A 26,880-nucleotide genomic window follows, 5' to 3' on the forward strand; every position below is an offset into this window, starting at 1 on the left:
TTCTGGCTTTGAAATTTGTGACTGAATCCTTCTGCTACTTTATTTGGGGTCTTGAAGAAAACATGATTCTTCAAATTAACCTCAACATGTTTGTAAAACTTGCATTTTTAAAGTAAAATAATGCTTGCAGTTGATTATTAAGCTTCAGGAGGTGTTTAACACTTTGCCTTCAGGGGCTCAGGAGAGAACTTTTGCCTCCTGTGCTCGACGGTTTAATGGGTTCTGGGGTTTTGGTGCTTTGAATACTGGTGACTGGTGATATAGGATAGATTTTATTGCTTTGTAATGATATAGGATGACAAGAGATTTAACAACGAATTAGTATATAGAGATAGGATTGAGGAATTGTGTATAAATGAAGAAGATCTTGTTACCCGGGCCATGCAGATGTTATCTACAGTAATACGGTACTTCTATGACAATTCTTAAAGTATGGGATGGTTCTGTGGATATATTTATTGTACCATTGCATTCTGGGCCAGTTACTGATGCTCTCTTAGTATACTCAAGAATCCATGAATGAATAGCTCTCAGAAATGTTTGTCAGAGTTGTGACTATAAATTGTAATTTGAAATGTATTTTTAAAAAAAAGTATCAAAACAGGTATCAGATCAAGGCTGATAGCAGTATTAACAAAAAACTCTAAAATCACTGTTGTCATATCTTTGCTTTAATAAAGCGTCTGCTTTTCCTACAGGTGATGAATTTTGCTCGTGTTTGAAAGCTTTAGCAAAAATCATACTTGCCAATTTTAGGTTTTGCTCCGGTGAGGTGAATACTTTCTCCATTACCTTTTTTAAGCAGGTGTCAAAAAACCCCAAAACCCTTGAAGTCCCAATATAGGAGTAAACATATTACTCAGTGAAGACCACCACCTGCTTTGATGTAACTGGGTGGTGGTGGAAAGGGAAGCAAAAATTTGAGCAAGTGGAAAAATCACTGTACATGCTGTAAGCATGTGATTTTGGAAATAGACCTTTTTCCCTTCATTAGTGCCATTTGACTTTCTCTTTGACTTACTTAGTTTCTGACTGTGTTATGATAATTCTGTTAGAAAGGCCAGTAACTATGGTCAACGGTTAGTAATGTTAAGGGTGTTCACATAAATGACTATAATTCTCTTTAGAATTTTGACCTTATCTGCAGGGGAGAATTTACCAGCACCGGTAGAATTTAAATTGGTTTAGTTCAACTTGATTAAATTGCATGGTGGACGCTGTTACTCAGAATACTCAATCTTAATTTGGTTTCCCTTCATTTGTTTGAATTAAACCAATTCAGGCTACATATTCTGAATGAACATTCTTTTACAGGGATGTAATCCACTCTAATTTGGTATAAATTTAGATCTCCAACTAATCCAGGTTAATTTTTGTCCAGAGGGGTCTGTTTTTGGAGTTGGTTTAAATGTCAGAATTTACAATTGAAGCAAGAAAGGCATAAATGAAATATGAAAAATAAATACGAAAAAAACCCCCCACAGATACTGTCATATCAAACAAACCTCTGTCTTAAAAGCCAGGTTGTTTAAGCAGTAGGTTGTTTTTTAAAAAGCATAATTTAGCCCAGTAGTAAACTTGGCATTTATCCACATGGAAGGGCATACTGTTAATTTAAATGAGAATGGTTGTACCAATTTTGCATACCATTTGTGTGTTGATTCATGGAGAAAAGAATTTTTCACTTTTAGTTTATGCTGTTTTGGAAGTGATAGAAATAAACCCAAAGGAAATACACTTTTGAAGAGTCTTATCATTGGATAAGAGAGTTTGTACAAAGAGTTAACGCTTGTATAATTATACCAGTGTAGCAAATAAGCACAATTCTAGAAAAGCTTCAAACAATTGAAATAAGCTTTTAATTGGTTGTAGTAGTTGCTAATGGGAGCCATTATGGATGGATTAATCTCCCAAAGACAAATTTTTATATGGCTATATAAAATTCGTTTTAGAGATGATTGCCTAAAGCCAGAAAGTTAAAAAATTAAACTGATAGAGTTGCCCAAGACAAGTTTTTTTCACTTTAGCTATTTGTACCCTGACATAAACCAACAAAATTGTACTTTAGACATATTTAATCATAAGTAATCCTAGCTATGTGAAACACATTGTAAAATGAGGAATAGTCTGTATGGAGTGCAATAAATTAAATTACAATTCTGATTTAAGTATTTATTTTTAATTTTGTAATTTTTTGGTTAATATTACTTTAAGCTTATTATTATATATTACTATTAATTACTTAACCAACTATTTAGTAAATATTAATTATATTTTTAAAGTTGTTATTTAAATTTAAAGGTAATTATGATTTACAGCAATTTGAAACTGCCTGCAGAATATAACTCTGAAAACGTTTATATTCACTAGTACTATTTTGAGATTGGGCTTGGAGGTTTGAGAGAGAGCAGGTTAAAAAAATAAGGAAGAATATACTTGAATTTCTTTCTGTACTGGAATTTGTTTGGCTAGAATTCCAAAATAAGTCACTATGGGATACAAAAACTAGTTAAGGTGCTAGGTGAGAAACACAACTTTTTCTGTATTTCATGTTATTCTGTTAATCATTGAGATCCTACGTTCTGCTCTGTTTCTGCAGTCACTGGTTAAATGGAAGCCACTCCTGGGATCTGGATGGTTTCTACTGACCTAGACTTTGCATAGCAGCACCATCGCATCAGGAGGTTGCAATGAGTGGAGGAGGGGAGCAGCCTGACATCCTCAGTGTAGGAATCTTGGTCAAAGAAAGATGGAAGGTGGTGAGTATGCCTTCCTGCAATTCTTTTTCTTCTTTAAAACATGTTTTTAAAAAGAAGTAGTTTGTGCTTTGAAGTCTGTTTCAAAATTCTTGTGAGATGTGTTTTGCTTAATACTTATGTTAAATGGTGAAAGGACTTTAAAACCTCTTGTTTGTCTTATCCTACTTTAAAAAGAAGTTATATGGATTTAAGGTGGGTTTTTTTCTGGTAAGGACCTAAGAAGGCTTTTAAATCCTAACTTAGTGCCTGTTCAGAGTACAACTGGAAGAGTCCTGTTACTATATTGAATCCGATCAGCCAGTGATTATGTCAGTCTGTTTTGGAAATCAGTCAGGCACCCTCTTGAAACTAGTCAGATTGTGAGATTTGTTACTTCTTATAGGAAGGTCTTTCAGGCCCTTGCTGCTCTTCTAATTAGAAATGATTTTTGTTTGGTTTATTTTGTAGCATAGATTTATTCCTGGCTGATTTGTATCCATTTGATTGTGTGCCAGTATTGGCTTTACCATAAATAGCTCTGTTCCCTTTTGGTGTTCATATCCTTGATTTACATCTAGAGGGACATAGTATCCATTTGAAACTCTTTTTGCTGGGAAAAACAGGCTGAGTTCTCATAGTTCCTTCTCCATTCCCCTGATCACTTTAGAATTTTTTTGCTTGTGGATTTTTTTTGAGATTTAAAATAAAAAAGGGAAAAAAAAAGAAAAAACCACCACTTCTTAATAGAACATATTGGATATCTCTGTGTGTTTAGTAGGCTGAGAATGGATACTGAATCACTATTTTTTGCATCATCTTTGCTTTATGTTACTCCCATATTTCAATATTTTATTTAAAACTGTGAGACTGAACATAGAATATTCATCATTCATTTCAAATTCATATAGAGAAAATAATTTCAACTATCTTGTGCCCTATCCCTCGTTTAAAAATGCGGGAAGCTGATACTAGCTTTGTGTAGGAAACCTTTATATTTCCTTTTGTGTAAATAGAACCTAAATGGCTGTCTTTGGAGTGTAAGTATTTGTAAAATACCTTCTTATATTGCATCTCAATATTGCAGTGAAGTAAAAACTGAAAGCACAGTCTTGAATCAGATCGAATAGAAGAAAATAGCATTATAAATAGATAACAGTATACTAATACATCACTATGCACAAAACTACTCAGTTGTCTGATATGTGCAACAGCAGTCCTGTCTTCTTCAGGTTTATTTTCTTTCCTATGTAATGAAGAATGATGATCAGATCGGTGTCTTTTGGAAAATTTTGAGAGTAGGCTGTTGTTCATCTTGTGATTATACATTTTAACTTGTACGTTTTCCAAATCAAACATTACAGGCAGATGAGTGCCAAATATTGTCTGTGGGTAACTCTTCGATTTCTTAATTTCTGTAGCAAACATTAAAGATTTCTTGATGGCATCTAAGGCAATATACTTCTTTCTGAATTTAGGATTGCATTGGACAGTCTGCCAGTGGAAGAAGATAGCATGCAAATAGAAACATATCCTTGACACATATATTAATATAATTAATACTTTTCTGTTAGGTTATGAAGTATTGAAGTTTTTTGCTAGTGTTCTTGAAGCAGTAGAGTACTTAAAAATTCCTTGTGTAGAAAAATGAGGTGGTATAAACCAGTGGACTTTCAAGTTTTGGCGACAATGAGTACTGGCCCTGATTATCAGTAGTACTTCTGATTGTTCCTTGTGGAACTCTCCCAATATCCTGCTTTTTTTCCCCTGCATTGAAGAATGGCAGCTCTGTAGTATGATTGCATGAGATTATTTTGTTGTAACCAGTTTAAGGAAAAAAAAAAAGTACACATTCTGGAAGTTATGTAAAGATTTGCAGCTGAAATGCAGTTCTAAGAATTTTTGCTGTTCAGGACCTTGGTCTTTGTAATCATGAAAACATGCCTGGAATTTGTGGACATGAACATTTTTAAAAACTATGCTCAATTAAATTTACTTTTAACCTAGACGTTCTTCAGGGTGATTCTATTTTGAAAAGTAAGCATAGAAAAGACACTATAAAATATTTTTATAGTGACACCCTCCCTCTCTACTGGTCTCTGTATCTATTAGCATTTGCTTTTATCCTCTGGTGATGCCTTTTCTCATTCCTCTTTTTGCCTTTGAAACATCTATTACAATCCTGACTTGGAGGGACTTGATTGTAATGATAATTGTTTTTAGGCAGGTTTAAGAACATCATTCACTATGTAGTGTAAGCGAAAATACCAAGATAAAACATGTTGGAAGTTGTGTGCTTTAGACCTGAAGCATACAAAGAGATAGGAGCGGAAGAGAGAATGGAGAGAATGAGTCTGGGGTGTGAGATGCTGAATGCAAAGAAGAGAAGCTTGAAACTAATGTACAAAATGGGAGAATGGTGGTGCAGGTGTAAACGAGGGCAACATGGTCCTTCTCAAGGTAAAAGACGTTGAGCATATATGGCAGGAGGCCAGTATGATTGAACAGTCAACTCCTGTCTGAACTCAAAAGCAAAATGCAAGTGAACAGAATGTGGAAGCAAGGATGAGCTGCCCAAATTTTATATGGAGACATTGCCTCTGTGTGTTGGGATGAATATATAGGAAAGCCAGAGCTCAGCTGGCAGTTGAAACTGGTGAGGGTTGTGAAAAGCAATGAGAAAGGCTTCTACAGGGACGTTGGCAGCAAAAAGACCACCAAGGAAAACGTGGGCTTATTGCTGAATGTGGTGCGTGACCCAGTGACAAAGGGTGTGGAAAATATTTTTTCTGCAATCAGAGAGGTTCATTTGTGCCTGGAATTGTTGACTGATGTCATTATTGGATGTATGTTAATGATTCTGGTGTGCTTTATCTGAGGATAGAAATTGATCTGTTTATTTTATTAGTGTGGTGGTGTGTTTGTTTTTGTTTTGATTTATTTTTTCTTTAAATTTTTTTAAGCACACAAGCAGAAAAAAAAGCCTTTCACAGGCAGTCTTTCTCAATATGGCTGTTTCTCAAAGCTGGTAAATGAAGTTATATGATAAACGCTATAAGTTTGTATAGGGAGGAAGATGGCTGTGTCACCTCTTTGCTTTTCCCCTCTCACCTTTTTCACCATGCATTCTCACTGTCTCCATTGTACTTGTACTATGCTGAAAATTTATGTGCTGAAAACTACAGTCAGATCAATGTCTATGTGGCATTACCAGACCAAGAGGTGGAACGGAAAAGTGCCAAAGACTTAAAATGGCCAAATTAGTCACAAAACTACGTCTTCGAGAGAGATACACAGATACGCACATACTTTTTTTTTAATATATATACATATGTAATCCTGTTTAAAGCTTGCTATTTTTCCCAATATTTAGATGACAGATCTCTTTCCTTTCTGTAAGGACTAACGCTCTGCATATGTTAAATACATCTGAATGTAACCAAGTTATACTGAGTATTTCATGGGACTTGAAAGGTTTCTATTTCTCATGGTTTGTCATTATTTCAGAGTTAACCCCAGACTCTTACCTGAGTAGTACCTTAAACAAGTCATGTCCGAAGACACAAACTTCTTATTCAGGATTTATGATACTCTGTACCTGAACTTCAAGAACAAGTTCTTGGAATGTGTAGGTTAAAGAGCAACAGTCTTAAGCCTGTGTTGGTAGTATGCATGTTATGCTGCTTCAGAGAAAGTATACAGCCTATGGAGAAGAGGAGATTGCATTTGCTAACAGCTAGTGTGCTTGTTAGAAAGAAATGAACATGTGAATTCACAGTCAACAGATATTGCACTAGAAGCAGATATTTAGGTGGGTTAGTTCTGTAGGTCTGAAGATGTGGTGTGCTGTCTATCCTATGCACCTTTTTAAAACGGGCAATGAATTGGCCAGAAGTGAGTAATGTAGATAATGCTATGTATCTTGGACCATATTTTCCTCAAGAATATTGAAATAGCAGTTGCTTGTGATGGTAAAAGATCTTCAGGACAGAAAATGCATGATGAAATACTGAGTATTGTTGTAATCATACAGAATAAAAATTTCATGTGATATGACTTGAAAAATGCAAGTAGACAATATGAGTATTTTATCTGTTAGCTTCTTCCTTATTCTTAGGGGCCTAGGCTATTCTAAAAATTGTTTTTCTTTCTCAGTCAGATGGCTGATTGTCTGGATTAGGAGACATTAGATTTATTTTCAGAATCTGAAGATAGGTCAGCACATTGCTGATCTCTAGATCCCTGGAATGTTTAGATGACATTTAATACAGTGTAGTCGTATAGCCTTAGCAACTGTATGTTTTCAAATGATATTTAGAAAACCATGTCAGTTCTTTCAAAGTAAAATACAGTAAAAATACAATATTGTGTGTTTGTTAGGGTAAGTTCTTTTTGTCTCCTTTTCTCCTTTATTAGCTTTAGAATGGTAGCTACAGCGGAGATCACCATATGAAAGCATTACATGAAATAACATTGACATTTTTGATACTGAAAACCAGACAAGTCTCCGTTCCCTGTGAACATCTAAAGCAGAGTGAAAACACAACTATTAATATTTGCTCTGAATGTAGAGCAAACTAATTAATATGCCAGGAGCATTCTTTTTACCTCCTCCTAACACAGATAAAACTTTCAGTGGTGCAAGTTTCTTTAGTATGTCTGTTAATAAGAATGGTATTGGTGAATGGAAATGTGAGTAACATTTAAAATATATAGTCAAACTTAATCATAGCCATTTCTTATGATTTAGCTGTTATGTGTAAGTCACTGCATATAATAGAAAATGCTGTCTCTTTTCCGTAAGTCCAAGAACTTTTATACCTTTAGTATTCAGTGTGCATATTTCTGAAAAAAGAAAAAGATGGCAAGTTTTAAAAAAATGTCACTGTGCATTTGTATTTGAAGGTCTCTGGGTAGTATGTGACTATTTGAGAAAAGACTTCAGCACGCTGACTTTGGTCAGATTCATGCTGGGAATGCTAGTGCACTCTTCTATTGTATTAAATACAAGAAGTTTAGTGCAGATGGAGATCAGGTATATTAACTTGTTTTCCTAGGATTGTCTTCCAAACTGTGGTTAACCATACCTTAGTAGATTATTCAGTAGCTCTTTTCTGTACTTAAGGATACGAGTATGTTATTTTAAAATCCAGTAGTAATACAACAGCGTTTGCAGTATGGCAGGCAGTACAAAGAAGTATTGATGTCTTGTTTCCTTTTTTTTCTTCTCCCATCTTTTAAATCTGTTTTTGTTCTTTCTTTTTTTCCCGATATAGTTGAGGAAAATAGGAGGCGGAGGATTTGGAGAAATTTATGATGCACTGGACTTGCTTACTCGGGAAAATGTTGCACTGAAGGTCGAATCAGCTCAGCAGCCAAAGCAAGTGCTGAAAATGGAAGTAGCTGTGTTGAAGAAATTGCAAGGTAGGGCTGTACCCTGGATATGCCAGAAGTAGCATGTCAGTGTATCTTCTTAAAAAATCATTATAATCTCTATTTAGTCATAGTTTGAGTAAATATTCCCCATATTCTGCAGGTTATTGCTAAATGGTTATTAGAAGTGGAATAGAAGCTCTTTCAGCTTCTGAAAGTTTTGCTACAATCGACCTTTTCTTTGAAACGGGATGGCATGAAATCAAAAAGAACAACAAAAAAAATTAAATTGCTGCAAATCCTATGCTCAACTGTAGTTTATTCTGGATCTGTATCTTCTTTCCTTTTTTGCTCTAGACTTTGTTGTTGTTAGCTTTTTATTTCCTCTTCTAAGATGGTCTCTTTTTTTTCTGTACTATCTAGCACTGAATATTTGTGGGTCCTTCACATAGCATCCAGGATAAGAATATTTGTATTTCTTTGCCTTTGCGAGTATTGCCAAGAATAATTCTAATGTTGAAATGGGAAACATATTTCAAAAAACCCCACACAAACAAACAAAAAAACCAACCTTAAAATACTGGAACTTGTAGAAAAAAAATTATTGGCATGTAGAGTCCTGAAATACTTTTTAGGGTTCAGGTCCTTGACCATTCAGAATCACGGCTTTGAATAGTCACTTTTGATGTACCTTTAGATAGTCTGAAGCTATCAGTACAGAGAAATATGCAATGGCCTCTCTTAATTCCTTTTCACAACATAAGATTATAAAAAGAAAGTTTAAAGGGTGACTTTCTTCTTTAAAAAAGTTATTTTGAATCTGGAAGATTTTGACTAATACATCCATCCCTGTCAGCAGCCCGATTTTTTCTAAACTCTTAGTTGGAATAAAACAAAATCTGCATGACATATGGTGCTGCCTAATCTGCTGTAAAGGTCACATTGCGGCAGAAATTGACAGCCTCTATAGATTTAAGAGGGCAAGCATGTCACATGTTATAGTGTTAACAAACTGTTCTTATGTTTATATCTTTTTAATGAATTTCACAAAAACGTAGTATTATATAGTTGAATAAGGAGATTCAGGGACTGCATATTAGCTTTCTTTGAATTTTAGAGTTTCTAGTCCAGAGATGAATAATAAATTTCAGTATTACCAATCGTACATTTAGAAACCATTTGTCAGGGTTCTTGAAAGAAATTATCTTAAAGATAGTGAGTTTTGAAGAAATAAATACTCTGTAACTCCTGGGTTTTTAAATGCTTGGAATTAATTTTTCAAGGTGGTTTTTTTTTTTTCTTTCTGCACACGTGAGCTTGATTCTATTTTTAACAAAAAACAGAGTCTTTAAAATGGTATAGGTGAAGTAGCTAAAGTAATAAGGAAAATAGTAATAACTGAAATAAAATATTGGAATTTGGTAGCACTACAATGCCAATGATACGTAAAAACATAGCTTTATATATGACTGCATAACTGGAGTGCCTTATAACTTTCTACTGTGAATTTAAGTATAGTGAAGTTTGAGTTAAGATGTTACAAAAATGCTTTTTTCTTAGTAAAAACTTCTTTACCTTTTGAAATATTTTTGAAAACCAAAAATGTTTGCTGAAATAATAAAAAATTGATTTGTGAATAGTTGCCATAGGGCCTTACAGAAGTTATAATTTTCTCATCAGTCTTCCTTTGGGAGTGTAATTCCTTTAACAACGCAAGTCTTCCTGCAGAAGAGTCTCTCTGGTTCTACTGAATCATAGGAAATGCCCTCTAGATGAAAAGAACAGAATAATGAAACACCTGAACAACAGATCCACTGAGGCAAATAATCCAAATAAAGATCTTTCAGTTATTTATTTTCTCAATATTATTTCTCTGAGAAAACAATAAATACAAGTTTTTGTATAACTAGAACCCTGATTTTCTATGAGATCTTCAGAAGGAGCTCTTTTGACAACCTTCCTTATAAGAAAACAATCTAAATATTATTCTTTAATTTTTATCTCTTCTTATTCTCTTGCACAGTTTTAAAAAAAAAACACAAACCAAACCAGAAGTTGGTGATTCCATGATAGTAACGCTAGAGGTGACCTTTAGTCATTGCTGTGCGAGTTCTACATTACAGTGTAACTGTTCTGGTTTTAGGTAGGGAACGTTGTAGATGATCAGGAAAGTGACTACTGTAAGAGATGGCTCAAGGGTGAACCTTTTGCATATATTGAGATTTATAGTTTGCACAGATATGTAACTTTATTTTTACATGCATATATTTTTATCCATACTTAAAGGATTTTTATTAAATAAGATTATGGTAGAGACCATTTTATGTTTTACATAAAATCTTGGCTCCTAGGAGCCATTTCCATTGATTTTTCTACCTTCCCAAGTTTTCAGTATGCAAGAGCTAAAAATTTGAAGCAGAGAGAAAATCAAGAAAAATGGACAAAAACGTGGAGTAGAAAACAACTTTATCATTGCTTCTTGAAGAATATTTTTTATTAAATGCTTCATTTACCATGTAGAAATTTTTCTGATTTTTGACAAGTTTTTTTTCATGCAGATTCAGAGCAGGTGAAATTGTAAATGGTTCTTTTAGGATATTTTTGTGACAACCTTCTAATAGCGTACATCCTCTGAGACCAACTTTTATCTTGCTCTTGTATCCCTCTTTGGCGTGTGTGTGTATATATATGTATGTATATAATTACTATCCTTTTCTCAAAGGGCTTATGTTCTCTTACTTTCAAGGTGTTCTAGTTACCTTGGACATAAAACAGAGGAAGGAAAGTAACTGTCATGAAAATCCTTTTTCTTGCAAATATTTGGAAGGTTTGATCTATGAATAGTATGTAATGAGACACGGTGAGCTGACAGTGTCATTCAGAATTCTCTTGATGTGTGGATCTGATTTTTTAAAAAAAACATTATCACGTACAGTTTCTGGGAAAATTACGAAGAAATAGGCTTTTAGGAAAGAATTAAATAAATAGGTGTAATATGTCTCAATCCAGCGAAACGGCTCTTCCAGTCTTTACTAGAGCTAGGCACATTCTCAAGGTTATAAACATGCTTTCGAGTGTTTCTAAATTAGAATCTTATTTCACAGAAACTGTGAAACTGAAATGAGAATAGCTGTTGGCAGAAGTGCAGGGATGTACTATTTTTTTATTATTTTTGCTTTCAGAAATTTTGGAAATTAAAACAGTGTGGTCATTTCATTGCAGGGCTGAAATGAGTCATAACTTTGTAGGTATGCAGTACAGTGAATAATGAAAAACTTCAAAGAAGCTCTTTTAAGACCCTGATCAAGCAAAACATGCTTAAATATGAGTAGTTGTATGACTTCTCAATTATGAAGGAGGAGTATGTTCACTGATACGGCCATTTATTACACCTTAGTCATCAATTGCATCTTCGATTTTTTTCTTATATCCCCACCTCCCCCCCCCCCCGCCAATGATGCTCTCTCCTAATTATTGTTGTCAGAATACTGTTTAACTCTTTAAGCTCTGGTTTTGGTTTGGTTTGTTTTTTTTTAAAAACAAGAAATCTGCTGCAACAGATGGTTGTTTTGTTTAATCATGTTGTTAGGCCATCTGTTCCCACAGTCAGATGGGAGAAGACAGATTTATCACATCTCGCTCAGTGAGAGTGAGACTCACTCAGCTGGTTTCCGTCTCAACCTTACAGACTTCTCCCTCACTCATTTACAGCTCTCTAGCATAATTTAGTGATGGGTTGTGTCTGGTGTAGGCTGAAAAGCTAGCTGTAGTGATACACTGCAGCCTGGGGAATGGCATGTAGGCTTCGTACCCTCCCTAGGAAGCTTTTCAAGGGCATAGTTGTTCACTGCAGCCTATTACCATCTTCTCCCCCTGCTCCCCAGCCATGTGGCTCACAGGTGTGAGAAAATACTGTTTTCTTGCTGAGGGAAAAGGAACTGAAGGTATCTGCAAAGGTGTAGTAGGTACGTATAGCCACACTGGAGTGGTGGAGGATCATGCTATTTGTATAAGGTGTACAGGCCCTACTTCTGTCCTTTCCCATTTCCTCAGATTTTCATAAAACTTAGTTTCCAGAGAATTTACCACACAACTGGAGTTGTTGCTCCAGTTAAAATGGGGTTTCTCTGACCAAACCGAGTTTTGGACGTTTACTGAATTTGTCAGATGAAATCTAATACATGTTTCTCTGAAGATGTTCCTTCAGCATACCCACAGTGGCCGTAAAATGAATCATGAATATTTGAGATGAGACTTCATTAACTGGAAACTGCAGCAATGAATATACAAAACTTCTTGCTGCAAATCCTTTTTCTTCATAAAATTATACTGTCTGTAACATTGCCTGTCTCACTTAAACAAATGGGTGGAAGGAAAAAGGGGAGGAAAAGCAGTGGTACTTACAGCTTAGCACTTACATATTTGCAGAGGTTGTAGGGACTTATTTTGAATTAATTCTTTTAAAATAAATTATTTTGATGAATCCTGTACCATTTTCTTTGTTTAAATGAGCCTATTTGTTTTAATTGTACGTAGCAGGGAGCTTTCTGAGGAAGCAATAAACAGGCAACCGTCAAGTGAAGTGAGAATATTCAGAAGCTGTAGGGCCAAGTTTTAGGGTTTTGATGGAGCTATGAGTGCAGCAGTAACAAAGTCCCCCCAGATCTGTAGCTAGCAGTACATGAAAGTACATTTGAAAGCAGTAATGTGTTTTTGAATTTTTTAATGGCTTTTCTCCTATCACTTCTTTTTTCTATTTATGACATTCTGGTAATCCTAAGGGTAAAGAAATTCATGAAAGAAACCTTAGGTGACACAAATTTTACAGAGCTTTAGTGGCCACTTGCGACCATCAGCTTTCTCTTGGCTGTAGCTTCCATGGTGTCAGAAAGGAAGGTAAATGGCATGAGGGACTTAAACCCTACAGTTCCCTGTTCTGTTGTAGAGTGGGGTCATAAGGGGCCCCAGCTTCTCTCCAAGTCGATGAACACGGATACTGAAGTGACAATGAGGTTGCATTCCCGCTCTTGTTTAGTCTTTGGCTTGCCTCTTTTTACCTGGGGAATCTTATGCTTTGACTTACAACTGCAGGATAGTAAGGAGATTATTTTTGACCAGCCCTCCTCTTCTCCACAATTTGCTTCTAGGACAGGAAGAGGCTTTAAAGAAAATTGGCTTAAACCAACCTGTGATTTTTTTTTTAACTACTACTGTTCTTTATCTGCTTCAGTGTACCTGAGCTGAATTTGTCTTTTGTAGCTAAACAGCAAAGATCATATTCCAGAAAAAGATATTAATAACTGATTAGTTGAATTACATTTTCTCGAATTTTTTAATACAAAAAATGACCCACAGGTTACTACTGCTGTTTTCTTTCATCACGGCAGCTGCAGCTTATAGAAAAAGAGGAATAGTGGCTAGGGATATTGACTATAACAAGCCATCAGCTTTGCAAGAAAATAACCTTTTCCCAATCCAAAATGCCTCAAATCTGTAGACATTTAGGCATGTTGCCATGCATGTTTTCTTATGGAAGAGTGATAGCTGTGGTAGGGCTGCATATTTTATGGGAGAAAACTTTCATTTAATTGGGGGTAGAACTGACATTGGTCTTACAGCTGTTGAATTGTGGGGGTGGGGGCCTTAATTTATTAGATCTCTAAAGAAATATAACTATCTCTTCCAGTAATTTGCTAGGTATTTAAAGGAATAAACCACAGAATTTCATTATTATTGGCTAATTTGCTTCTTTTTCTCTCAGGAAAAGATCATGTCTGTAGATTCATTGGATGTGGAAGGAATGACAGATTTAACTATGTGGTCATGCAGTTGCAGGTCAGTGTATCAAACAGAGCTCAAAGTTTGCTTGTGTGTTTTGGTTTATTAGCCAAGCATATATGAAAATACTAGTAAAATTTTAGAGGATGACAAATTAAAAAAAAAAACAAAACAACAAAGATCATGAACGCATAGTAGTGAGCAAACCTAAATTGAGCATATCCTTATATCTTTATCCCTTGATATCCTTTCCATAATTCTCTCGGAAAGGAGAAAGTTTGCATCCTCAGAAAGACCTGACTCTTGAAAGAGTGAACTGTGATGTCTTCTGAGATAATTCACATTCCTTTGAAGTCTTCACCTGAAGATAGTCTAAAATACAATATATTTGTGCATTTTGTTGGCTTTTTTGATGAAAGTGAAAAAATACCCTTTGCAAGTAAAAGAAAACACTGAATTCACTTTACTGAAAGACTTGTTCCTGTGAAAATGGATAAAATGGGTGATTAGCACTTGAAGTTATGGGATTATTGTCCTTTATCATCTTGGTGAATATGAATACTGGAAAAAGAAGTGTGCTCTAGTTCATACTGTTGGTCATCTGTTATTTTGACAGACCAACAGTTCTGTGATGTCATGGGGGTGCATTTCCTGCATAGTATATTTTTCATCTGTTTGGTTAAGTCATCTAAGATATACTGTATAATTAAATAAATTACGTACTTTTCCTTAAAGAGGTGAGTGTAAAGAAGTCTTTGTGAGCATTTTCTCAGGGGCCTTTTTTCAGGTGTGACACAGATAAAACGTTAACTGATACTGTATGTACTAGTCTTCTAATAGAGATTAGTTTGGTCCATGTTATTTAGGAGTAGAAAGATACTAAGATTCATATTTTCAAAAATAGATTCTAAATTTAATGTTGGAGATACTCGGGGACATATACTCATTACATTTAGGTGAGATGTGTTATCCTTGAATATGAAAACAGGTAATGAGAGTGTTCTGTGCTTAACCACGAACAGCTAAAGAAGAAGTAGGAAGACTTTATGCTATCTGTGAATCTTGGTATTAGTATTTTTTTATGAAAATGTCCTTTTAATTTGATCAGGGTCGGAACTTGGCAGACCTGCGTCGGAGCCAGTCTCGAGGAACATTCACCATTAGTACCACTCTGCGGCTTGGGAAGCAGATTTTGGAATCTATTGAAAGTATTCATTCTGTAGGATTCCTGCACAGGGACATAAAACCGGTAAGTCTGCCCATTAAATCAAACAAGGAAGTAATATGTGGTCATTAGATGGCTGCATAAATAAGAATAGGCTCTATACTAGATGTTAAAATGAAAAAATGAGAAGGGACAGAAAATTGTATGTTTATTCTTCTGATAGGGCAGACTTTTTCTATTAATTAATGTTGGATTGCAACATCAGTAACTTTGGTCTTTGTCATCATTGTCTTCAGTTACTTAGGCCTCCTTGCAATTTTCTGTAGTTAAAACTTTGAACTCCTATCTGTAGCATCATGCAATCAAGAGTATTTGCCATGAGATATGATATAATGAGTTTGGCTAATGGCAATTAATATCTTCACGTAATAAATCTAAGAGAATAGATACTAGCTGTAGGTTGTATTTATAAGCTTTTCAATAGCAATTTTTTTGTATTTAATATATTTATAACAAACAAGGAAAGAAAAGACAGACTGTATGAGAAAACTATTCAGTTGTTTTATTGTGCAATTCTAATAAAATGAGTGTTGTCAAAATGTCATGAGGACCATAGCTTCCTGATAGCATCACGATTTTGTTCTTATTATTTTTTTCTGTTTTTCTTTGAATTTGTTCCTGAATTTGCATCAGCTATTTTTAATATTGCTCTATATTAAAAATATCATTAGAACGCTGAGCTTTCAAAATTTGTAAATGAGAAAAAATAAGCAAATCTTGTGTTTTCTAATAGATGCAAGTATGGCTGGTTATATCTGGCATATGTAGCTAAATTTCCTGTCAGCTGAATGATGTTTACATAAAACCTCTGATAAGTTTCTGTACATTAGGGAATTTTCGTTTTCATCACTTCTTCCTTGCAACTTTTTATAAAACTTGTATTCTCCCTGACCCATCCCCAAGACTTCACTTAATAGGGAAAGGACACAGAGGCAGTGAATGTCAAGTGAAATAGTTGAGAAGGAGTTAGCCGGAGCGCAAGATTTTAATGATGAAAACAATCCAAGTTTTGAACTGGAAATGTGTTCCTTTGTGGCTGGCAGGATGGATTGGGGACATCTTGTTATCTAGCTGTATCTTGGAGTCTATGGGCTCAAATAGGATAGAAATGGAGAATGCTGTTAGGGGATGGAAAAAACCCAGGAAATTAAATGTTGAGCGAGGAAAAACAGCAGTGTGGGGCAATATATTAGATTCATAAAAGAAGAATTTTTCTTCCCCTTTAGGAGTTATGTTGTGACTTCCATATGCAAAAGAAGGCACGATTGCTTTCTAGCATGCAGTTTTCCTGGCTTGAAAATACAAGTCCATTTTATCTTTTATTATATATCTTCTAGATAGATTATACTAAAAGCAAGCTTTGTGCTGAGCTGAAATCTTGAAATCCTTGGTTGGTTATTTGCCTCGTGTGATGAATTGGGGAATGCTGAAATTTTGTTCCATTTAAAAATAATGTTGATCATACTCATTTCAATTCATGGTTTCGATTGGGTTTTTACTCTCAACCTTTAACATTTGAAGCAGCTGTGAATTTCAGATTTATTTAGAACAGTACTGCTGTTTCACTTAATGGAAAAAGAAAAGTAGTTTTTCTAGAGTTAATTGTGTTAAGCTTCCAGCTTGCTCAGATGTGTAGTTTCAATTCCATTTCACAGAACTTGTTTTTAGCTTTATCTTTTTTTGTATCATGTAATCAATTTTAAGGGGATTTGGTGGGGAAAGACTTGAACCAATTCAGCCAACATGTTCAAACGTCATAAACTAGCAGTGTTGAATTTTTTTTAAAGGGCTAACATGGTATGTTAATCTGTAGAGGCAAATAAGAAAATTTACTGAAGCTTTTCAGAATGGATTACCTCCATAAGTCCTCACTGACTTCCTAGCTTTTATTGTTTGGTGTTGGGTTTTTTTTTTTGTTTTTTGTTTTTTTTTTGTTTGTTTGTTTTTTTAAACCTATCTATTCCCCCTCCCATGAAAAGGAAAAGGCAATTTGCAACCCTTATTCTGTATTCTGCATATATGATATTAGTGCATTTTTTTAGATAAACTTGTTAGCGCCTAGGGGACTATTTCCTGAAAATACAGAAGGAAGGCTAGAGAAGTAGAACGTGAATTTTCTATGATTCTGTTACTGCATTAATACGTGCACATATTGAAACGTGTGTGTGTTTATCTATATCTATCTGTATATGTTTTTCTTCCTAGTCTAACTTCGCAATGGGACGTTTTCCTAGCACCTGTAGGAAGTGTTATATGCTGGATTTTGGCTTGGCACGGCAATTTACCAACTCATGTGGGGATGTCAGACCAGTAAGATTTTTTCACAGTTGTCAATTTGATTAATTGAATGTGGTAATACGCTGTCTTTTTTTCTGGAGAAGTATAGGAGTTGCATTGAACTGGTAACTGATCTAAACTTGACAAACATCATCCCGGATCAGAAATGCCATGTGATTTATTGATTATATTAAAAGACTGGCAGATGGGGATGAATCAGGTTTCTGATTTTTGGCTTGAGGCAGAGGTGTAGTCTATGGGTTTTTTTGGATAATCTATCTTTTGGTTTGGAATCAAGTGACAAATAGGTTTTCATTAAATATCTGAGTAATACGCCAGAGCTGAATTTCACTTGGTATTATATATTGCATTTAAAAAAAAAAAAAATCTATGTAGGAGAAAAAAGTCAAACACTAAACTGAATATATAATCTTCTGAAAGTCTGAATAATTAAAACAGTGATAGGACACTAATTATAATATATAACAGGACATAGTTAAGTGTAGTTTCTGTATTCCCATGCGATGTAGTCTGAAGAAAATTGTAGATAAAAGCATATCAATGAGGACATTACAATTTTAAGTACAGTAGAGCCTCCCTAATTCACTGGTGGGCAGTCCTTTTGTTAATTTCAAAGTTTGAAAATGTGCAAGTCAGTGCCATGGTACATGGTGATGTTTTAAAGAAATGTATTTTCTTTATTTAGTTTACATTTTGATGGTAATACTGAGTAATGTACTAGTCAATATTGTGTAGCATATTTATTAATGTGATGCGATTTGAGTGGTAGAAGCCATCTCTACAGGATTTTCAATTTTATTTTGCCTAAGAAGTTGGGAAAGTGGCAAATTTTTGTGTGCAAATTGTGAGGTATATGAATTAGTAAGGTAAATTAGCGGGGTTCTGCTGTACTCTATTCCTTCAGCCATAATGCTGGACACTGCAATGAAAGCAAAGAGCAGGGGAGACCAACAGAGTGGCTGCTGCTGTTGGAAAGGTGAGCTAAACATTTTAAGTAGTTTTTAAATTTTTTTATTTCTCAGTTTTCTTGTCGTGTTCTGTATGTTTGGCTGCTTATAATGTTTTTCTAACTGACCTGTAATTTTGAAGAGAAAACAATTCCCAAGATTCTGTAATTCCTATATATATACACACACCAGTGGTAGTATTTTCAGAAGAAATAGGTGATAACAACAGAAAATTTAATATTTCTGCTATTCTTTCTTTTGTAACAACTCAGCTCTTGCATTTTGTTTTTCATTGCAGTGCCCTACAATGTAACTGAAGTAATTCTTCAATTTAATCTGTTTAGAATTTTCTGACAGTGTAATCCATATTAGTAGAATGGCAGTGAGGGAAAAAAAAGACAGTAGTTTTATTTGTACTTAATAGTCAGAAATGGCTCTTGTATAGATAGCAACCATACTGTTGGCCTTGCTTACTAATAAAATTTATTAATACTTTCATTAAATGTGCTATGTGCTTCTCCTTAAGGCTATCCTTCTTCTAAACTTCATTAGATTTCTTCAGCAGATACTGCAAATAACCTGGAACAATGTAAAAGCATGTTCTCCAAAAAACATAGTACTCTATTGGTAAGAACCTGTTCCTTAGTTAAGGTTGGTTATTAGATTTTTATGATAAGCCTAATTTTCTATACACCTGACTTCCACAGAAAGAATCCCAGTCCCATTGAGATTTTACATATCATTGCCGAGTCCTTGAATTCCCACGAAGTGTTCTGAAAGAATCAGAAGAGAAGTTTTGGAAATTATAGTATCAGGTTTTAGTCCTTTGGCAGCTTTATATTTCCCTCAACATTAAGGAATTCCTGGTGGCCATAAATCTGTTTGTTCAACTCAAAAAGACGGAAGAGGCTTATATGGATACTGTTGAAAGCAGAAAAATTTATGACAGGACTGTATTTCCCTCCAGAAATCATTGGCAGCACCACTGGCTAGCATATACATTCCAACAGGTGGAGATAAAAAAATCGAGTTAGCTTCAAGACTGGTAGAGAAGAAAGGTGTTGTGTAGTTCTTCGACAAAATGAAACTTAGACTGGCAAGGGGGTTGAAACTAAAAGGCAATTACAAGAATAAATTATCATCAGTTTTATAGTATAAATCTTCTTGTTAATATAGGTAGTATTCACTTGACTGAAGTTCAAACAAGAAGTTGAACAGAGGTCCTTATGGTGAGGAAGACTGCTTTATTTTGTGAAATCAGGTCAAGAAGCAAAGAGGAAGTGAAAAATTTATCAAAACATTAAGCTACCCAACATTAGACTCAGTTAATTCCAGTATGTTGTATCAAGACAGAGGAATGCAGCAGAGTTTCATACAACTTCAGTGTGATAAGGTGTTCTTTTTTCAGATCTGTTATAAAAAGAAGAATTATAAAACATGGGCATCCATGGTTTTATTCCAGTATTTGACTGAAGTATGTGCTGGTGACTAGTGATACATTCAACCATCCATTCGGACCCTTCTGTGTTTCTGTTAAGCCTGTGCTTATTCTAGTCTCAATCTTTTCTTTTGTCTCTCCTCTCTGGTTTCCTTTCTACATCCACCTCCTCATATTGCTTTGCTTCCAGTTACACTAATTTCTCTTCTCCTTGTAGTTTTGGTGCCCACTGGAATAGTACAATGCAAATAAGTGAAATTTTCTTTGCTCTCAGTTTCTTTTCTTTGCACCACAATGAAACCTGAAAGCATTCTGAAGGAGTGAGAGAAAAGAAATTCAGGCTGTTGCAGCTCTGGATTGAATTATGCCTCATGACAGATAGAACATTTGAAGAATTTAGATGCCTGATTCAAACAAGGCTGTATTGAGTTTGTGTGAAATTTAGGTTTTCAAAAGCTCATGCATAATCAGTTTTGGGTGGCTAGTAGAATATTCCTTTGCATCATCATGGTACACTCTCAAATCCCTCTTTGTCTGTCTTCATTCCAAGGCACACTGGGCATATAGGCTTCCTACAAATTATTGTGGGGGTTAATAAACAAAATAAACATTTGTTTCAGCTGCATTCAAGAACAGTTTGAAATGATGTGCTGAATTAAAAGCAAGCAGCTACAAAAACAGTCATCTAACATGAAGAACTTCAGCTTGAATTGGTACTATGCAGAAAGTTTCAAGTGGCTGAATGCAGAATCTTCTATGGAAAGTAGTGGCCAATGTTTATGTGCAGATTTTACTACAGGTGCCATATATGATATGTTGGCAGTGAAGTTCACAAACAGGCAGCAGTGCTAACGAGTCTGGAGAAATTTTAATGAAGTTCCAGCAATATTCCAATAGAAAATGTTTATGCTTTAAAGTAGAAATGAAGATTCATTCAGGTTAGAGAACTTAAATATTTTTGGTACTATCTGTAGTAATTACTTTTTTGTTTCACATTGTTATTACAGTAGTTGCCAAACATACCTGTTTTCATTACAGAAAATGCATTGATGACGCAGACACTTCCCTTGCATGGACTTGCGTCTCCCTCATCTTTTCTATGGTGTAGAGAACCATTCTGAACTTCAGTTTCTTCATATGCACTTGCCTGTCTATAATAGTACAAATCATGGCCAATGGAACTAAGTCTCCCATGCATCATATTAATTTAATTGCAGGGTTTTAATGAGTTATCATAGACACTTTTGGGGCAAATTTTACAGTAGCATTGGATCTATTTGTGTTCACTGCAGTCTGTTTTCTCATTTTGCTGCCATGCTTTTCTACCTTCCCAAAATGGCTGCAAAATTAAGTTAAAAGCAGCTCTATCTTCCCTGATAAATTAAATTATTCTCTAGAGTAAATAGATGTTACTACAGCAAAAATTGCTCCCAGGATTTTTGTACACTATAGACAAACAAAGCCTATGTTTAAGCACTGCTTATTTCAGTTCAACTTGAGTGTAATCTATCTTTTTCTCCCTCGTGGGAGCACTGATTTCTTGAATTCTCATTTGGTTGTTGTTTATTGCTAGAGAGAAATTTTACAATGAGACATTTGACACATTAACTAGAATATTTTAATTTATGATTTATTGTGAAATAAAATAAGATTTATCTCACTGTTTTGTTTCTTCTGCTGTTGTTTACCATAAGCAGTGTTTATTGCAAAGTTCACAACACAAAGCTCCTCTGGTTCAGTCTGCCTTGAAATTAATAGCAGCTCATATATTAGTAAGTTGAAATTATTTTATTTGTTAAAAAATAAGTATTAATTAAATTATCTAGGGATCAATATAATCAAGCTTGCAAAGAAAATTGGGTAGGTAGATCAGTCTACAATTGAAGAAAATGTTTAGGTTGTGTTTACTGAGAGATTTTAGCATCCAGAATTTTAAAATTTCTGTAATTATGCCATCAGAACTAATTTATAGCTTCTCCCACGCCCATGTGATAACGACATACCGTCTATTGACATCTTCTTTTCCTGTGCTGGTTTTTCTTCTCAACATTACTAGCTTTCATCTTCTGTGATCCCTGTCAGCTTTGTCTCCTTTTCTCAGTTTTCTCCATTTTCCATTAATACAAGTCTTAAACCTGCATCCACAGAGTTTCTGCCTCTTTATCTTTGATGACAGTCTTCCTTTATCTGACTTCCCTCTGGCTCCAACTTCTTTCACAATTTAATTTCAAGTCTTCTTTCTTCAGTGTATCCCTCTCTAGTTTATGTTCCCTCCTTTCCCCCTTTATCTTCAGATAGCCTCATTCATAAACACATTTTTTAATCTCTAGGCACATGATTCACGTTCATGATGTCCCTGTTCCAATACTGTTTCCTTCTGTTTAAACTAAAACTGTGTCATCTGTCTCTGGTGTCTTTGTGAATATCTTATGATGAACTCAAACTCAACGTGTTCTTAGTCTCCTTTCTCCTGTGTCAACCACTCAGCGCTACTTCTGTTCCTAATCACTGCATGTGATACTATCTTCCTGTCACCAAGGCTTACTGGCAGTTTTGACTTGGTATGTCTTTACATCCAGTCTGTGTATATATCCTGACAGTGTTTTCTGTATGCTATGTGTATACATTCATATATGTATGTATGGGGTTGGTTTGTTTGTTTATTTATTTCATTCACAAACCTGAAGTTCTTGTGTAGGCTCACCATCCCCTGACCTGACTGTTATAGTATCCTTTTTCTGGTTTGATGAATACAAGGTTTTTGCCTTGACAAACACCAAAATTCAGGGTGCTACTACAGACACAATTTATGTGATTTGTTTTGATTATGTTACCCTTCCAAAGTGCATCAAACAAGCTACTTACTCTCATTTTTAAGGCTCTTAAGGATCTCTGCCCGCACAGCCTATTATCTTTCATTCACAGTAAAGATAAGCAACAGTAAAGATGGTGACCTGCCTCCATTACCTGCTTCTGGATTTGTAAAGAAAGGAACTTCATTCTTTATTTCAGACTGTTCCTCATGTTGGAAGGGAGATTTCTGTAACCACCGAAAACCTCACTGTTTTCTTTTAAATCTCTGTTGGGAAACAAAACTGGAAAAGTATCATCATTTTCTGTAGGAGTTGAAAATAATCTTTGTTTGACCCTTAAACCTTCAAATACAGTCTGTTATGACTGTAATTATTATTTAAGGTTTAAATGGAAGGTGTGCTTAACAGCAAAAAGCAGAATTTAGCACCAGTCTATATAGAACTACACAAAGATGGAGATAATACTGCATACGGAAAATATTATCTTCTAATATAAGAAACCATACATGAATGGTAGGAAGTGTTATTTATGTATGTGCTGTGTACATATTGCTGGCTTCTTATTTTGAATTACTGAAAAAAGTAGTTCCAAGACTGCATTTTCACTTTGGCTGTTATTAGTCGTTTCTTATAGACAGGTTTGGAGGGAGGATTTTTTGTTGTAGTTTTGTTATTTTCTTCCTGAGAAGTTATGATGTCTCCTTAGACTTCTTACCTAAAAGAATGGTCAAGGCAGAGAGCTTGGAGTGAGAAAGCCTTTCTTGAGCATTATCCCAACTAATTCCATGAAGGGTTCAAGCCATACTTCTGTATTAAAGGATCCCCCAGAGTTTTGCTGTAATGCTTGTCAGATCCTAAGACATCTTAGTGTCATTTTCAGAGATGTCGTTCATCTTTGTACTACCCATCTTAATGTTAGCCTCCATGGTGATTTAGCACCGTTAAAACCATGCTACTGGGGAGTCCGTTCAGCTGTAGCTGCTCCTATCTAAATACTGTTTTGAAAAATGCAGGTTTAATATAAAGAGCTTCTCAGAAAGTAATATTTAAAGAACAGGAAGAGGAGTCCCAAGTGAGCAATTCAGTTGTTCAACACTTTTAGTGCTTACTGCATTTTTCATTGCATTTTGGAGTGTCACATGTGGACTGTCTGTTTACAGAGTTGAGGAGCGAGCAGTTTTCAGCCCATTTCACTGCTTTTTCCCCAGTGGGATTTGCAATAGCATGATTTTTCACCCTTGGATTAGATTATCTAAAATGACCTTCATTTGGTTTGCAGCAGCCAGATGACAGTATGACTGATTTTGAAAGTAAAAAATAAGACTTGAAGGAGATATATTGTAGTTTATCCACCAAGATTATGATGGAATCTAAGAAATTGCTTCTGTAGGTATTAATGTCTTTATTCCCACATTTTTGTATCCATCAAACCCCCTTTTTCAAGAAAAGTACAGAACAGTCACAAAGCTTAAGCTTTTGAATTCAGTAAGCAGCAGTTTTCACATGAACGGCTGCTACAGGATGCACTGATTTTTGCATATCTGAAGGACACAAATGATTCACGTGAAGTATCTGTTTCTCTTCTTAATTATCAGGTTTTCCTCATTTATTAACTCAGGGACCTAGCCAATGATGTGTTGTTTGGGTCATCCATTCCACCTGACCCAAGCTTTCAATACAAAGGATGGCATGGAGTTAAAGAGCAGAGGAGTTCCACCAGTTTTTAAAATTGGGAATAAATTGCTATAAACATAGAATCATATGTTTTTTGTCTGTAAAAACTAGTGTCAAATTTCTTCCTTATTCTTCCTGGTTTTCCTTGTACTTCTGTCATTGCCTTTTTTGCTTTTTTACATAAGCTTCTTTTCCCACATTGCAGCTGAAATAGCCTTTTCCCTCTAATTCTCTCTGCAGAATACATTATTTCTTCCTCCAATGATATCAGAACTCTTTTTCAGAAAACAATGAAATAATACATCTCCAGTGTATTTCCCAAATATTTTAGTTGTAGCCATCTTTATTCCCTTCCCTACGAAGTGAATGCAGAGTTTCTAAGTCTTATTTTTACACATCAACTGTGTAGGTAGTAATCTGTTGTAAAGTTGGTAAAAAGGGATAGAATTGATTATAAATGTAATGGTTGGATTACTTAACTGTTGGAGAAGGAATAATCTCTTCTGCTATTCCATAATCATTATCTGGACTGTAACTTTAAATTCAGCTTTTTGCTTGCAGGAAAATATCAACCCTCTTTATAAAGAGGAGTAAGAGTTCATTTTGGGAAATTATGGGAAGGAGTATTTTGAGAGACGATTTTATGTAATGAAAATGTTTGTGTTCAAGCTTTATTAGTCTGCCCCAGTGTTTGAACATACTGGCAAAAGGAAATACCTTTATTACTCATCTTAAGGACCCAGGGTTTTTAGATTCTCTTGGGTTATTCAGTCAGCAGAGACAGTTTCCCACTTGTTCCAGGTATTAGCCTTAAAACGAAATAGTTGTAGTTGCAGTTTTCTTATTATAGTATCTTTTTACTACAATGGTCTGCTTCAGTTGATCAATCTTCAAAACTGAAAGAAAAATAGATTAACATAAAAATATAAAGAAAAAAAAAAAGCTTTGCAAACTTTTTCATGCTACAAATAGTTCTCTCTCAGAAGAATTACTGTAAGATAAGCTATTTTTTAACTGCTAATTTTGAAATGGATTCATTTTAACAAAATTGACCTGTCATACAGCTGTCTGAATGACTATGTTTGTGAGAAGCTAACTTCAGAGAGAGAGGGATATGTCCCTTTTATCTCAGTAATAAGATATTTGTAAAATGTCTGAACATGTTGAAGAGAGTAGTGAAGGGCTGCAGTTCATTAAGTTGTATGATCTGACACTATTACCTGGTTAGAACTTAAAAGTCAGAAACAAACATTTATTTGCAGCTTGTAGGATTGTGAAGGATGTAAGAAAGGAAGTAATGCCAAACGTGTATCATAATGTTGCTTGGAAGAATCATAGAATCATAGAATCATTAAAGGTTGGAAGAGACCTCCAAGATCATCGAGTCCAACCATCAACCCAACATCACCATACCCACTAAACCATGTCCCTAAGCGCCTCATCTACCCGTCTTTTAAATACTTCCAGGGATGGTGACTCAACCACTTCCCTGGGCAGCCTCTTCCAATGTTTAACCACTCTTTCAGTAAAGAAATTTTTCCTTACATCCAATCTAAACCTCCCCTGGCGCAACTTGAGGCCATTTCCTCTCATCCTTTCGCCAGTTACTTGGGAGAAGAGACCGACACCCACCTCGCTACAACCTCCTTTCAGGTAGTTGTAGAGAGCAATGAGGTCTCCCCTCAGCCTCCTTTTCTCCAGGCTAAACAACCCCAGCTCCCTCAGCCGCTCCTCATAAGGCTGAGGTGTAGAATAATTCACACTTGCTTAAAAATGAGAGCTTATGTAATGTTATTTTATATTTTCTGTTCAATTTACTTAACCTTGTTTTATTAGCTAAAAACCTTGAAGTCTGACTTAAACATATAATGAAAAAACTTAAAACTTTTCAGGTGAGATCTTGAATGCAAACGTCATATTCTAGACGTAGGTAGTACTAGCATTATATGCCTTAGAGTACAGATGAAATGTACCTATTCTGCCACTTTATCTATATATTGTATATTCACTTTAAGAGTAATAGGAAAAGGTATAACTCTTTCAGGTAAGGTCTTTGGAAACATATTCACTCTATTAACATATAGTTCACTATTTACAGTGGGTAATTTTGGTCAGGATTTTTTTCTGTATGTGGATTCATGTGCATTGAAGATCTAGTACTATTTTAATAAATGAAATTGTTCTGAACACCCAAATGGCGGTATCTAAAAAGTAAAATATCAGTCTCTAGTCTGTTCTAAACTGTGAGAAACATATATAAACAAACGGCACATGAACAAATTCTTCTGCAACTATGCTGCTGTTCTCAGTGGTTTGAACCGTGGCTCTTTGTCCATTTTATTTTTGTTTCTTGGAACATATTTTGACCACATATACTTTTGGGAAACCTTGAACAATGATATGTGTGTAGCTGGGAATAGGATGAAGAATATGGAAACTTGGGCAGTAGTGTGTGTGTATAGGCTTCTGAAACTAAGTTTTACATGTTGGGGACAGTACTAGGATGCAGGTATTTGGGGTAGATAGAATGGAAGTTGATAAGGAAACACTCATAGGTGGAAAGAACCTTGTCTGGTGATGGAAAAGATCGGAAGAGAGG

The 26,880-nt window shown here is 35.1% G+C and overlaps 1 protein-coding gene across 1 annotated transcript in view; it reads left to right on the forward strand.

Moving 5' to 3' along the window:
• The first annotated feature begins 2,683 nt into the window (after positions 1 to 2,683).
• The window catches only part of TTBK2 (tau tubulin kinase 2), a 73,398-nt gene continuing 49,201 nt past the window's right edge, over positions 2,684 to 26,880 (forward strand). The window contains 5 exon segments of the mRNA XM_009319202.1: positions 2,684 to 2,759; positions 8,012 to 8,159; positions 13,870 to 13,943; positions 14,995 to 15,135; positions 17,317 to 17,421. Coding sequence (XP_009317477.1) covers positions 2,691 to 2,759; positions 8,012 to 8,159; positions 13,870 to 13,943; positions 14,995 to 15,135; positions 17,317 to 17,421 — 537 coding nt within the window. The 5' untranslated portion in view covers positions 2,684 to 2,690.

Source organism: Pygoscelis adeliae, unplaced genomic scaffold, assembly GCF_000699105.1.
Source record: "Pygoscelis adeliae isolate BGI_AS28 unplaced genomic scaffold, ASM69910v1 Scaffold22, whole genome shotgun sequence".
Taxonomy (NCBI): Eukaryota; Metazoa; Chordata; class Aves; order Sphenisciformes; family Spheniscidae; genus Pygoscelis; species Pygoscelis adeliae.